This window comes from Orbicella faveolata, unplaced genomic scaffold (genome assembly GCF_042242905.1).
Source record: "Orbicella faveolata isolate gen_17 unplaced genomic scaffold, um_ofav_v1 contig_48, whole genome shotgun sequence".
Classification (NCBI taxonomy): Eukaryota; Metazoa; Cnidaria; class Anthozoa; order Scleractinia; family Merulinidae; genus Orbicella; species Orbicella faveolata.
In genome coordinates, this window is record NW_028301578.1 from 1464926 (window position 1) to 1480000 (window position 15075).

Here is a 15075-nt window from a genome sequence, read left to right on the forward strand (position 1 = left end):
CAGTATATCAACAGGAAGGAAAAACGCATGGTGTACTTGGACTCCTTGGGAATTGGAGCGCAATCTTAGGAAACTTTCCGTGTCGCTCGGCAACTTACATTGCTATAAAAGTTACAAGATCTACTTACTTTGCCAGTTTGGCTGAGGTGTCTGTCTGTCTGTCTGTCTGTCTGCCTTTATGTCTGTCTGTCCGGCTATAAATGGTTGGGGTCGTTAAAATCGCAATTCACCTTGAAAGCTTTTATGGCCTAGCTAGTGACAATCTCTTTAAGTCGAAAATAGCAGCGATATTTAAAATTATGACGTCATTTTAGATTTTTGACTCAAATCGGACGTAACAAGAATGGCGAAGATTCCGAATGGAACGCCTGGAGACTTGAAAAACTTACGGTGAGGATTTCACTGCTATACGTTGCTCTTCTTAAATTACTTTAGTGAACGTAAGTGTCTGTGAAGGAGTTCAAACCACAACAGACAAACAGTCTGACAAATAGGATTTTTTTTTTCTGTCCATACAGGACAAAGACATATTGCCAATTCAAGAAATAAACACTGACTGTGGAGTTTTCGTATGCATGGTAAGTTGCTCATTGTTCCAGGCCTCTGTGTTTGTTTAAAAATATAGGACTGTCATCATTCAAATGATCTTTTTTTTTTTCCTTCTCGCTTTCAGTATGCATTGTGTATAGTCCTGGGAGGAGTGTTTCAATTCTCGCAGGTAGAAGCCGAAAGAATTTTTCTTGTTTAAGTAGAACCTTACTCGCCCAGTTTCTCTAATATACTTAACAATTCAAGTCTAAGAAAGTATTTTTAGGAAGCGGAATAGCGAACTTCACCAATTTACATCCTTTACAACGCAACTTTCGCCAACAGGCAAATGTAAAAACAGTAAGGATGCAAATGGCCTATGAGATCCTGGAGGGAAGGATATCGTGAGTATAAATTCCTTTAACTTCAAGCAGGACAAAAGAACATAGTACGATCTAGTATGTAAAGTTGAAATAAGACTATTTGTTTACTTGTACATTATAAATCAACATGCCACGATATAACGAAACGAGCGCAAATCTTATGTTACAGCTTTACGAATCTCGCACGATTTGGAGACACAGTACCGTTTTGCCCACAGGGTGATATAGGTAAGGTGCATTGAGTAGAGATCAGTGATAACCTTAGGCCGATACAATACCTCAATGATTAGTAGATTTAAATTATGAATTTCTTACCATGAATAACTGACTTGTACTGAATTCGCTGCAGTGACAGCAGACTCCAGAGAAAGCTGCCAGCATGGTATAAAGACGCAGCTCAGACGTCGGTCAAAATTAAAGGTTGGTAATGAAAATTCATAACAAAGGGAAAAGCTAAGGGCATGGGAAAAATAACACTGGTAATAGCAGAAAGGCTGAAATGTGCATATGTACGTCTTTGTCGGTGTTGATCCTTGAACGTAAGCCCTACATGGCTGAATTGGTTGGTTTTTATCTTCATTTTCATGCGTTTTGGAAACCAAAGCACTACACTCCATCCACATTTCCTGACTTTGAACGTGACAAGTCATCAAATCTGGTGAGTACTAGTTTATTTCAAAAGGTGTGTACAGAGGTGTATTAACTCATGTATGTTTTCTGTTATTCCTTTACTTACTTAACGTCACTCGAAACGTCACTTACAGAACTAAATTAAAATTTGTTAACAGGTGAAGAAAAGAAAACTAGCTGAAAGTATTACTAAAGACATGAAGGAACACGAAGCTCCACCAGCATTCAAAAGGCTGTGCACGCCCACAGAAGATGCAGACGATGCTGTGGTAATTAATCTAGTAGTTGAAGATACGGAAGAAGAACAGTTGATGGAGTATCGCTTTAAGGTGACCCCCAGATGGTGGAAGAGAGGGTGAAGGCCATGAAAGATTATCTTCTGGATATAGCAGGCGTCCCACCATCAGAGGATACACCCCTTCCTCACTTGGAGCGCCACCAAGCGTGGTTGTTGCTTGGAGGATACCAGAAGCAGTACAAGAATCTTGAAACCTACGATTTGGGCGCCAACACATTTTCTTATTACATCTTCCCAGATGTGATGCGTGACTTAGAACACCTTTTCAAGGCAAAACCAAAACAAAAGAAAGGCTTTGTCCCACTTATGGCATGTATGGATACTTTCTTGAAGTACGACTTGCCGGAATATATACCTGACCAGTGCTATTATGTAAATACCGTTCTTGTTTTTGAAAATCATTATGGACTTGGAAAAATGCTCGTACGAGATGGCGACAGGGATCGGTCTGGGAATAAATGTGCCAACCAAGACACCGTATGGCATTGAATGGGATTCCCTCATTGAACAAAAGAAGCAGAGAAGGGAGCTTGCCAAGGTTCAGAGAAGAAGCAATCGTAAACAGCCTACACCCAAGAGACTGTTACGTTCGAAAGGAAAACCCCAAATTGATTCCCCTATTTAACGGTGTTCAGTTGCATCTAACGCGCGCTCAATGGTTGTAATCAGAACCTACTCTGCCTTTCCGTTTTCTTTCCAATAATTTTTATTCTTACTGACATTAAAAAAAAGCAAAAATATACCGCTGACCAATAAAAGTTATGTCTATGTTATAGAAAGCCCGTTAAGATGGGTGTAAAAGCCGTTCAGACGGACTAATAAGATGGTAAGTTTTACAGTGATACCAAGTTGGTGTCAATTGAAGAGTCACGTGACGAGTTATTCACTTCCGGAAAAGCCAGTACAAGTGTGTATGTTATTACAGCCCGATGTTCGGATGAAAGTTTTCGATAGTAATTGCGTTGAGATGGGTGTAGAAGCCGTTGAGATGGACTTACAATAAGGTAAGCTTTAAAATCATACCAAGTTGCTGTCAATTGAAAAGTCACGTGACGAGTTATTTACTTCCAGAAAAGCCAGTACAAGTGTGTATGTTATTAAAGTACGATGTTCGGGTGAAATTTTTCGATAGTAATTTCGTTGAGATGGATGTAGAAGCCGTTGAGATGGACTTACAGTAAGGTAAGCTTTAAAATGATACCAAGTTGCTGAAAATTGAAAAGTCACGCGACGAGTTATTCACTCCCGGAAAAGCCAGTACGAGTGTGTATGTTATTAAAGCACGATGTTCGGGTGGAATTTTTCGATAGTAATTGCGTTGAGATGGGTGTAGAAGCCGTTGAGATGGACTTACAATACGGTAAGCTTTAAAATGATACCAAGTTGCTGTCAATTGAAAAGTCACGCGACGAGTTATTCACTTCCGGAAAAGCCAGTACAAGTGTGTGTGTTATTAAAGCACGATGTTCGGGTGGAATTTTTCGATAGTAATTGCGTTGAGATGGGAGTAGAAGCCGTTGAGATGGACTTACAATACGGTAAGCTTTAAAATGATACCAAGTTGCTGAAAATTGAAAAGTCACGCGACGAGTTATTCACTTCCGGAAAAGCCAGTACAAGTGTGTGTGTTATTAAAGCACGATGTTCGGGTGGAATTTTTCGATAGTAATTGCGTTGAGATGGGAGTAGAAGCCGTTGAGATGGACTTACAATACGGTAAGCTTTAAAATGATACCAAGTTGGTGTCAATTGAAAAGTCACGTGACGAGTTATTCACTTCCGGAAAAGCCAGTATAAGTGTGTATGTTATTAAAGCACGATGTTCAGGTGGAATTTTTCGATAGTAATTGTGTTGAGATGGGTGTAAAAGCCGTTGAGATGAACTTACAATACGGTAAGCTTTAAAACGATACCAAGTTGGTGTCAATTAAAAAGTTACGTGACGAGTCATTCACTTCCGGAAAAGCCAGTGCAAGTATGTGTGTTATTAAAGCACGATGTTCGGGTGAAAGTTTTCGATAGTAATTGCGTTGAGATGGGTGTAGAAGCCGTTGAGATGGACTAATAAGATGGTAAGCTTTAAAATGATACCATGTTGGTGTCAATTGAAAAGTCACGCAACGAGTTATTCACTTCTGAACAAAGGATATTTACAACATCTTTTTACAAATTTACGTGAGCATTTGGCGCAAATTAATAGCTTTGAATGCAGCTAGAAAATGTTTTTGAGCAATTGGTAAAGATATTTAAATGATTTTATGTTCTAATTTCCACTACTGAATTTTAAATCGAATTGGCAGACAGTTTCAGCCGGTCGAATTGGCAGATGGCGAATTGGCAGTGAATTGGCAGACAACTTCAGCTTGGTTGCGTGATCCGGATCATGCATATGGATCGTTTGAGATTATTAATTTTGGATCTTTCGAAGAAGAACAGAGCCGTTCCTGCAGTTTGTGTAATTGTTGCACTTTAAGTTGATTTAATGAATGACCAAGTTTCTTCTCTACAAAGAAATGGCATCGCAGCAAATTTGCATCGGACGTTTTACCGACTTTTACACCGTGTTGAAAGCACTCGTCGATCGATGAAGGACTTTTGGGAACAGCGCTTTTATTCTCTTCCGTTCGTTGCGACTTCGATTCTCAACGTTATTTAATCAAGAGAGCTTTACAGAATCAAAGTTCTCTCCGACTAATTCCATTTTCTTCAGTTAATTCGGATTCTTGTAGGCAGAAGCTAGATCTACATAAGTTTATAGCATTTGTCAGGGAGCTCTCTAGTCGCTGGTTAATCTAGACTAAAACAAATAATTCCCGATCGGTTTAAACACGGTTTTGTCTTTTCAGGAGGCGTTACTCAATGGAACAGCTTTTGCCGTTTGTCTGCTGGCTACATACTGCACTGTACACAAATAAATTCATTTGAGTTATGGAAAAGTACTCGTAAACGTTTTGATGGAAATCATTCTCTGCTTTCGCGACGATCGCTCTAGGGAGATAAATCAGTCAAGGATTAAGAAAACCTCGACTTGTGGCAAGTCTAGACGGACAGCGCACGGTCTTTTTCGCGCGGTCAAGAAAGCAAACGGTCTGGGGTCGAGAATGGACTAAACCCAGTTAAAGATGATTTCCAGTCCGCACTGCGCAGTCTCAGCACCCTAATGTTTACAAACATAAATCTGACTCGATAGAATGCGAATCGATGCACATACCTTATCTTTAAGGCCTTTCAGATTCTTTTTCCAACAGCTTCATTGATTTTTACGGCTGCGAAGTTGTTTCATTGAAGTGATATGAGAAAGAACGAAGCATAAAGCTTCGACCGTTTCGCATCCATAATGGCGGTTGTTTTGAAACTTTGAATTTACCTCGTGTAAGTAGTTGCGAAATGTTAAAATTTTGTCATGTCTTACATGAAACAAAAAAAGCAAGCAAACTCTCGAGAGTGCACAGTACGGACTGGAAATCATCTTTAAATTTGTAAATCTCGTTCCCAGAGTTTTCGTTCCCCTTGACCAGCGGTCGGAAAACGAGAGCTCTGGGAGCAACATTTTGAAATAACCGAATTCTGGTGATTCTACCCATCCAGTTTCACTGCGCAGTCTGCATCTATGGCGCATGCCTGAAATGTTTGTTCCCAGAACTCTCGTTTTCCGACCGCTGGTCAAGGGGAACGAAGACTCTGGGAACGAGATTGTAAATTTGTATTTATGGTAGACGTGGACGATCCAACGCTCACGGTCCACGCGGGTATAAATCGTGGTTTAGTAGATTGCTTTGAACATCTACATCGTGCGTCATTGGCACAACTACGAAAAACTTCTTCTTGCTAAACTTCACCGACAACTTCCGAAATTTGACTACTAGGGCTATGATAATGTAGCCTAATAAGAAAGAAAAGGCCTCAGAAGCAGTTTTAGAACATTTTAACACGGCAAATCCAAGTGCCAACCAAATTTAAAAACATTACAAGGATAATAAGAAACGACATACCGAAGCAAAGTCAAAGTTTTTCGCGATTACAAGCGTCTTTCTCCTCGGGAACTGTCAAGTGAGTTAGGGTGGACCAAGTCACGTGGCTAAACATCCCGGTAGCTCGATTGAGCGTAGCCCGCAGAACAGGCGGATTAGCGGGGCAGAGAACGAAACGCGATACACGAGCGCGGAGCGCGACCACGAGCGCATCGCGTTTGCTCTCTGTCTCGCTAATCCGCCTGTTCTGCAAGCTAGATTGAGCGTCGAGGACTGGCACAGAATTTCTAAGGCTTCACGAATTCTCGTTCTGAAGTTGGATGAGTATGATCATGAGGTAGAGGGCTTTACCGAGTATCTTAACTCCAGGGACCCTAACATCAAGCTCACAATGGAGCCCGTATCCGATGGCAAGCTCGCTTTTTTAGACACAAGTGTACATATCAAGGATGACGGATCCACCAAAGTTACCATGTACCGCAAACCTACTTACACAAATCACTATCCAGATTTGGACTCCAGCCATCATCTGGGTCACAAAAGGTCGATAGTTGGAACACTTTTCCATCCTGCCGACACTGTTATCTCAGAAGAGGAAGACACTGACAGAACGCACGAGATTGAACATCTTGAAGGCGTCTTGCGTGACAACAATTATGAAGCGTGTATGTGCAAAATTCCTCAGAAACACTGGACCCCGAGTGTCCCTCTCCCCTATGTGCAAGTATGGGAGAAAGTTTCTCGCGCCTTCCGCAACCAGAGTATAAACACTTACCATGCACCTTTCAACACCTTCACAACACAGCAACTTGTACATCCTAAAGATCCCACAACCGATGGAAAGAAGTGGCGTCATCTACAAATTAGAGAGTGCTGATTGTAAGAAGATCTACTTTCGAGAAACCGCGCGACCCTTTAACGTCCGTTTAAAGGAACATTCTAACACTACTAGATCGACACCAAGCCACAAGTTGGAAGAGAGGAAGGCGGCTATCATAGCTAAAGAAGAAAACAACTTCAGGAGGAGAATTTGAGGCCTTGAAAATTCTGTGCCAGTCCCCGACGCTCAATCGAGACTGTGGATTTGAACCTTCACGTGACTTGGTCCACCACAAAATAACCAAACTCGCGATACCTTCCGACGCGGTTAGAGCTGTTTAGGATTCATCTTGATAACTGACGTACTGATGATCAACTAGTCGTTTCATTCTACTGGCAAAACTGGGTTTATTAAGCATTACATTAGCGAAGTTCAGCAATTGACAACGAAAACGCCAAGGACAACGCCTAGTAATATTTTAAATATTTAAGAGGAAATCTTGCAATTATCTAGAAGCACTCAGGGGATCTACTCTATCGGTTAAAGAATTCGCAAGGAAGGGTTCAACTCCAAAAGTACGCAAAATTAAGCCACACGCCTCACGTTTTCCAGAATGCAGTGAATGTGCTCATTTCCCGTTGTTGTTTTGCAGCGGACGTCTAAGAGAAGTACGAGGATATATAACGCACGTGCAGAGTTTTTTTCTCATGAAGACTTTTTTCTTGACGACGTTCTCGTTTGCACCGAAAGAGTCATAGCTTGCAAGGATCAAAGAATAACAAGTAATTTCTCCGGCAGTCGTTGCGCTTTGCTGTTTTGTCATTTAGCATTGTGGTCAAAAATATAAAATCACGATACGTAAAGATAGTTAAGCGACCTGTCTGCAAATGAGCTTCCAAATTAGGATAAGCGCCCTGCGCGTTAAATGATTTGGTTCATAACTGTACTTCTTTCTCTCTATTTCGTTTGAAGATGAAGTGATGGATTTAAAGGGAAAAATAAGTTTCCGATACCTCACCCTTTGGGAAGGCATATCCTTACATAGCTAATAACAGTTAGTGTACCTTCCCTAGGGGTCTCTAGCAAGGATTATTATCCTGAAATTCATTTTGTCGAACATCCAATCACCAAGACATATTTCAGCTTGTTTCTTTCTCAGTTCCCCTTCCAGGATTAGGAATAATTTGTTCAACCCATTCCTTCAAGTAATTGACTTCATCTGGAATGATTTCATGTCCTTGCATGGCATAGTTGACCTGGAAATTAGTCTGGATTTTCAGGTCCATAAAACACTCTGCAGTGTGCACAGCCCATCTTAACCAGTTTTTATCTTTACGACCATACCACATCCACAATGCAGGGAATTTTTTGTCTTTATTGAGTTGGAGGTCTGTCCTTATTGTCTCTAGCACAATCGATCTTGGCGACAAGATGGAGGAATGTGTGAAAACTCCAGCAATTTCAGGGTGAAACCTGAAGAACAGACATCATAAAAGTAATTATTCACATCATTGTCACCTTGTTTGATATACTGTCACCCCAAGCAATGTCTTGTTACATAATCTGTCCCATATGCAGACACCTCTCCAATGCAGAAAATTTTTCTTGTCCCTAAGGCGTCTGCTTACAGGAGGTTTGATTGCATTTAACTAATAAATGTATAGCTATTTTCCTTATGGCAATTTGTTTTATGAAACTGGATTCATTTTGGTCCTTTTTCCAAGCCCTAAAATGGGCTGAAATTAATTTCCATGTAAAAAGACAATAGGAGTGTCTCTCTTTTTTATCTGTAATTACAATTACTATTGTATACCTGATTAAAGTATTACTGTAAATAAACACAACAAAATTGTTTTCCACTTTCTTTTCTATGTTTTTTTTTTTTTTTTTTTTTTACCTAATGCCGATTGAGCAGTTCTGTACAACATTTTCCTCTTCTGGGTTGGAAACAAAATAAACAATAGGCCTTACTTATTGTGTCAGATGCTGAAAAATTTCAACCCAAGACTGGTTTACAGGAGATTCTTCGCAGAGCTCTGGGACCTTTATGGCTGTTTTCACTTGGGTATTCTTTTCATCATTCAATCTTGCACCCAAGGCCATTCCCTTTTCTTTTCCCTTTTTTCAAACTTCGAAGGAAAGGCCCTGGGAACAAAGTTGTTCATCATTATTTGTTGCTTAAAGAATTTGTTTAAGATAAATTTTACAAGTTTGAAAATGAGCATTTGAGGTGAAAATGGCTAGTTTTAAGTGAGCCTATCCTAAATTAGGTTTTGAACCTGTCCTACACTGTAAATAGGGTACAGCAGTGCACAATTACTGCCATTACATAATGGTTTAAACAGTATGCAGCAAGTCATGATCGGAGATATTTTCCGGCCTCAGTCAACTTCAGCTAATTTCTAGAACAAGATGGTACAATCCCATGAATTGTGGGATAGTGTCGGTATCCTCTAATTCACCCAATCCTTTGTCCTAAACAAGGTCCTAGAATAGAGGGTGTTGTCCTGCTCAGGGTGCAAATTTGAGGATATCTTTGTCCCAAATAGGGCCTTTATACCCAAACATGGTTCCAGGTATCCACCCCACCAGGACCCCCTTAGAACCTCCACCTAGCCTCTTTATTGTGGAGTACAATTATCAGAGCTTATTCCAGTTTCCATAACACAGAACAGCCAGTAGTATTAATGAGCCCCTATTAAAGGTTTTTGGGACACAGAAAATATTTGTAAACAATTTATGGGATGCAGTTATATTTGGAGGGAAAATTAATGGGATGTGGGGTATTTAGAACAGATATCTCAGGATATCAGGTTGAAAAATTCTTAATTTTGAAATTGGAATTACCTGGATACAGCATATTAAGGCCAACAATTAACGGTATTTGGGATACTCAGAGCGTTTTCCATTTACCAAAAAATTCCGGAAATTTTGGTTGGAATGTAAATGGAACACGACTTTTTGGTTTGTTCCCCTGGAAATTTTCCGGAATAAACGGAATTCCTGCCAAGGTAGTCCCGTTTTCCTGGTGGAAACTTCCTAATGGAAAAATTGTGTTCCATTTACAGATTTCTCGTCTTTATCACCAGTTCCATGCCTTTTGCGGTCTTTTAAGCAGCCAGGACTCCTTTGGCTCCCTCATGTTTCAACAAAAATGGCGGCTGATCAGGGTCAGTTTTCTGGAAGCTTTTTGCAAACAAACTTTGAGGGCTACTATGAGTGCTCTGCCTGCCACGTTCTAGCACCAGATCTAGAAAATTTATTGCAGCACAAATATGCTGCATATAAAAGTGGTAGGTAGAAATTCTTGCTTGTTCAAAGCTTTTTTGCCAGTGCACGTTAAACCTGTCAGAAACTGAACGGAAAACTTCCGAGTTTGAAATAAACCACACGAATGCCAATACTTGTTTCTGGAGCGGAATTGGTGGTCTTCTAAATGAATGCCGTTGTGGCACACTTCCTGTAGCTTGGACGACTCTACAGAGACCTTCCATTGTGCCTCGTGACATTCGAAAATGACTTGTAAACTCATCGAGTGAATATCCTGGCAACGCATGTTCAAAATAGCCTTCAGTTCGTTGCAAATTCCGTCTCAAGAACGTCGAGGCTGCTGAAAAGATATCTACTGCATCATCTTCTGAATTAATCAAACTTTCTTCCTCTATACAAATTAATTAACTATAGGGACTTCTAACATCTTGCAAAAACATATCTGATGGGCCTCACTGGCCTCCATTTTGAATATTCGCGGGAGATTCGGAGAAGCGACAGAGAAGGGCCTGTGAATGAATGGGACTTGGGACAAATGGAACGCACTTTTCCCAAACGGAAATTCCCAATAGAAATTTTCCAAAATTTTTGTAAATGGAAAACACCCTCAGACCAACACCCCACTTCCCCAGAATGGAGCCTCATTGAAACTCCCGGTAGTAGTAAACTGGTTATCACCACCTTAACAGGTTACCAGTACTCACTCACTGCACACTGCCACTATCGATCACTAGTTCAACAAGCTTTTTCAACTCTATAAAAAGACGATTTAATTTTTTTTTCATGAAATAACACTAAATTGGTCATGCCAAGCACATAACCTTGAAAATTCAAACTATATGACTGTACATTAATCACTCAGGTGGTCTCCACTATAAGCCTGGTGGTTTTTGGAGGTCTCCTTGCCCTGTCAAACTTGTTGTTGGTGTATATACAGTGTACTTTCTTTTTGCTTTTGTGACAAATAAAATGATGATGACGATGGTGACACTCTTGGGGCTGGTTAGATGGAGGCACCATAAGAATCTCAGACCAGGCCATGACAACGCCAAGGTAAGAATTTTACTTTTGGCCGGTAAATATTGTTGTTACTCAAGAAAATAAAATTCAAATCTTCGTGCCATCGAGCAATTTTGTTTTTATCATATAGACACACTGACTCTTTGCACAAACAACTTTGAAAAGCGGGAAATGACGTCATCAATATCTTCACTAGCGAGGATATGGAAAGTACGCCATTTGCGTCCCACATGCAGTTTCGTGTGAATTTTACGAGTGGTATATTTTCCAGTAAAACACTCGTGTCTTTATAACAGAAGTAAATCTTAATATAAGCTTACCTGTACGCAGTATGCATGGCGATTATTCCCCCCATACCAAATCCACCGACGATGATATTCTGTAGTGGAATCCCACGAGATTTCTCCAGGTTGATCAGCTGGCTAATCAAAGTACATGAATGGTTTATCGAATCTATTTTCTCCCAATCAGTGGGACTAAACGTGTTCCGCTCATACCACATACCCTTATCTTCTCCTCCTGTAGCGACCCTGTACGTGATGTCAGGGGCTTGTGGATAAATCACTCGTAGGTGGTCAAAATCGAATTCTCTGTGAAGCAAAGATTTTAGAACCTTTCTTGAGCTATCTGCGGTGTATCCTTCACCATGAAGGAAAAACAATGTTCCTATTTGGTGTAAATTTTCTCGCGAAATCAAACACTTCAAATTTGGAAGCGCCATGTTTGTTCGATTTTCCACCAGGCATCACGGCGCGACGTGGTTACAAAGCAATTCAAAATGGCGGCTCAGAGCGGTCGGCAGGTTAGAAAGTTAGCATGTTTTGCCGCACGAAGTTCTCCTCTGTGGACGAAAGACAACGTAAAAATACCAGGTAGCGACAAATATTTAGCTAGGAATTTTCAGCTAGTCTGGTTCGTATGAGAGACCTGGGAGTATTTTATAAAAATAGTATAGTTCTTCTTCTTGTTTCACGCTTTTATTAGAAATTCATCTGCGTTTGTGGGCTACTTTCATAGCAGTATTCAAATTTTAGGCATTTTAAATAATTGCAATTCCTTTACGGTCTGGGACGAGCCCAGTTCATCACAATGGATCACTTACATGTATTATAATATTTCAGGATGCATACTTTCAGATTTTGTAAACAGAAGAAGCTACAGTTCTATTCAACCAAATCCTCGTAGCTCAAGGATTTTTAGTGGCGTCTGTGTACAGCGTTTGCCAGTTATAACTAAGGAAAAATCAGATTTAGAAAAACAGTTTGAAGAACTTCAACATCAGATAGAGCTTGAACACAGTGCACTGTCTGAGGATGAAGTCCAGTGGAAAGAGATTATGGAAAGGAAGGAAAATGCTAAAGATGAAGATGATGATGAAAGTATTGTGATTGTAATATCTGAGGCAGACAGAAAGGTATTTTAAGCAGCTAGGGTGATAAGCCTAGCCTATTGATAATATTGCCCCTTTGAAAAGATGCTTTGCTTTAAAAGAGAGGTCGCATAAATTTCTTTCTAAATTATTGGTGATAAAAAGAGTTTGAAACCATTAGGGGTCATGCACTGAAGCTGCTAAACCTAAAAAATGGACATGCTTCAAACTACTGTACTTATGTAGAAATGACATACATATATAACAGAAAACATTTTGCTTCAGGGCTTGACACTAATGGTAGCCAACTAGCCACAGACTAGTAGAAATTTAGTTGCAGCTAGTAGGCTGTTGATTTCCACTAGCCACTTTGGCTAGTCAACAAAATGAAATTGGCTGAACTAGTTTCTGTCTCCTTCAAGGAAGACAAACACAGAATTTACACTTCTCTCGGAAACAAGGTCAGAATTTCATTGTGGACATATCATGGTACTGGGAATGTGCTGTTCAGCACATACATGTATGCAATTTAAGTTTGTTTACTTTTTGCTGGGTGGTGCGTAAATGGGGAACTGAACATGTTACTTTTGTTGAAAGAAACATTTGACAAACAAGACAGCATTTTCTGAAAGCATACATCAATGCTCTTTTTTGTTATGAAATTTTTTTATGCGCAAAATAGTGCGAAACTGTAAAAGGATAACATTTCATTTAGTGTAACAATATATGGGTGATTTGCCATTGTATGCATACTTACTTTAATGATCACAAAACTTGCCACAACGGTAATCACCTCATTCAAGTGTTAATGAAGCCTTGTCTCAAACGAGGTCGTCATTTCCATACATGGAATGTGGATCCCAGTATGTACCGAAACAACAGAACCAGATATTCTCGGAAAACAGAGGCGAAAATGGGTAAGTTGCCGTGAAAAGAAACCAAACTTCGCAAAACTCAGGCTAGTTTACAAAGTCCAAAATGCTTGGGATCTCAGACCTCAGTAGAAAAGAACATCTTTTTTTTGGCAAACTCTACTCGTCCCGTAGGACAAGTGCTTTTGGAAATCCACTCGTCTGAGTTACAAGAGTACTCATCTCTGACAGGTGGACAAGTGGAAGTTTTTTGCCCTGATCCTTTTGTGTGTGTGCGTGTGTGGTTTTGGTGGCCTTTCAGTCAACGTTATTTTTTGCATATCAAAGTGGCTAAAGGTGATAGACTCACGGTCTAATACTATGTACTTATAGTCGAACCTCCAATTGCGACCACCTCTCTTTAGCGACCAGTTTTCCAAAATACCAAAGTTTCCAAGTCAAATCACTATATTTAAGACCTCTTGTAACTGACCACCTCTTGTTAGTGACTGTGACCACTTTTAGAGCTAAAAGTTTGAAATTTGCTTTTGCTTTTGACCTCCCAACTGATTTTTTTTTAATTTGGCCTTGGTACCTCATAAAGGTTACAAATAAGATTGCAGCACCTTTTAGGTTAATTCCTGTCCAAATTTTTGATGATCACCAGGGCTGTCATTAAGAACTGTAACCCTTAACACATGCTACGGCTGGGTAGGCTTGATCGGCTCTTGATGTTACGGGTGAACTGACCTGTTGTTGATACAATTCACTCACAAAGTAACAGAAGTTGTTACGGATGTAAAGATCAATGTAAGAGCTTGCTCAAACTTTAATGACAGCCCTGATCATCTTCTTCACCTTCATGTGTACATTCTTCACTGACAGCAATTTGAAGAAGAGCAGGAAGAGGAATTGAGAAGGTATGAGCCAGGAAGCCGGGAGACAGAAGCCGACAGACTTAACAACCTCCAATCCCTGCATCGTAAATTACAAGAAAAGTTGATTTTGTTGGTGAGGAGGCAAAAAGATGCAGCAGCATGGGAGGTGCCACATGCTGAAGTTATAGATACCCGTGACACACTTCAACAGGTAAATGTATCCTTTACACTCCTGAAACCTTCATATTTTTTCAAGAAATTAAAAAAAGAGAGTACAGAATGTCAAAGCACTGCACAATCGCATTCATTTGAATGGGCAAACACATGTGTATAATAAAAAAAAAACAGTTTGCAGAAGGAAAGGTTAAGTCTACACTCAAGCCTAGTGGCCCATCAGGCTGATGCTTACAGCTGTATCTCCAGTGTTTGTTGCATGAAGTGACTACTGAGTAGAAGTAATTATATGCAAGTGAAGAAAAAATATTTCTACTCCTCTCTAGATGACTGGATGGGATGCTTGCCCATCACATTACTTACTGAACGAACAATCAAGCGAATGAACTAAAACCAGATGGAACAAACAAGATTGACCACAAATTCAAATTGTTAGACACTGATTTACATGGAAGTTTTGTTAATAAAAATTGAAATAAAGACTTAAGTTAGTGAAGTTTCAAATAAAATAACAATATACTGTAAATCTACAACTCATCAAAAAAGTACTTGCTTACTGTTTTTGAATTTTGTTATTCCAGGTTGCATCAAGAAGTTTAGGTGAAATTTGTGGCACAGATTTAAAAGTTCGATTCCTCAGCAATGCACCAATTGCTGTTATGAAAAAATACAAGAACACGAGTAACAAGGCAAGTTTAATAAAAATTTCGTTAATAGGCTTTTCCAACTTCCAATTTTTTCAGGGAAAATTAGCAGACAGACAATCAATCAATCAATCCAATCAATCAACACTTTATTTAAACATGTTGCACCTAAGAGCTGAGTAACCTCGATCAAAATACGAACGTGTACATGTATGCAACTAAAAAAAACTAAATAAATA

The 15075-nt window shown here is 39.8% G+C and overlaps 2 protein-coding genes, 1 long non-coding RNA gene and 1 pseudogene across 4 annotated transcripts in view; 3 read left to right on the forward strand and 1 right to left on the reverse strand.

Annotated features, from left to right (window-relative positions):
• The first annotated feature begins 213 nt into the window (after window positions 1–213).
• LOC149095886 (uncharacterized) lies at window positions 214–1139 on the forward strand. 2 transcript variants are annotated; one of them, XR_016204705.1, is made up of 5 exons: window positions 214–390; window positions 519–578; window positions 674–718; window positions 874–932; window positions 1081–1139. It is a non-coding gene; the product is annotated as an uncharacterized LOC149095886 (long non-coding RNA). The 2 variants fall into 2 exon arrangements; XR_016204704.1 differs by lacking the exon at window positions 214–390 and having other exon boundaries at window positions 411–578.
• Window positions 1140–1461: 322 nt separating this feature from the next.
• Window positions 1462–2735, forward strand: LOC149095887 (uncharacterized; annotated as a pseudogene).
• A 4277-nt stretch (window positions 2736–7012) lies between these two features.
• Window positions 7013–11641, reverse strand: LOC110045871 (lysophospholipase-like protein 1). The gene is made up of 2 exons (XM_089281722.1): window positions 11241–11641; window positions 7013–8103 (listed from the first exon to the last, which is right to left on the reverse strand). The coding sequence occupies exons 1-2, from the start codon at window positions 11639–11641 to the stop codon at window positions 7770–7772; spliced, it is 735 nt and encodes a 244-aa protein (XP_089137848.1). The 3' UTR covers window positions 7013–7769.
• Window positions 11642–11650: 9 nt separating this feature from the next.
• Window positions 11651–15075, forward strand: part of LOC110045870 (large ribosomal subunit protein mL46-like) — a 3784-nt gene continuing 359 nt past the window's right edge. The window contains exons 1-4 of the mRNA XM_020751498.2: window positions 11651–11792; window positions 12042–12334; window positions 14026–14229; window positions 14774–14881. Of these exons, the coding sequence (XP_020607157.2) occupies window positions 11699–11792; window positions 12042–12334; window positions 14026–14229; window positions 14774–14881 (699 nt within the window). The 5' untranslated portion in view covers window positions 11651–11698. The remainder of the gene's footprint in view (window positions 11793–12041; window positions 12335–14025; window positions 14230–14773; window positions 14882–15075) is intronic.

What these genes read in the sequence shown, in the direction of transcription:
- LOC110045871 (XM_089281722.1), bottom strand. Translation starts at nt 11,641, where the DNA reads ATGGCGCTTCCAAATTTGAAGTGTTTGATTTCGCGAGAAAATTTACAC. An exon ending in GCCATGCATACTGCGTACAG is followed by an intron (nt 8,104 to 11,240) that starts GTAAGCTTATAT and finishes TCTGTTCTTCAG; the next exon opens with GTTTCACCCTGAAATTGCTG.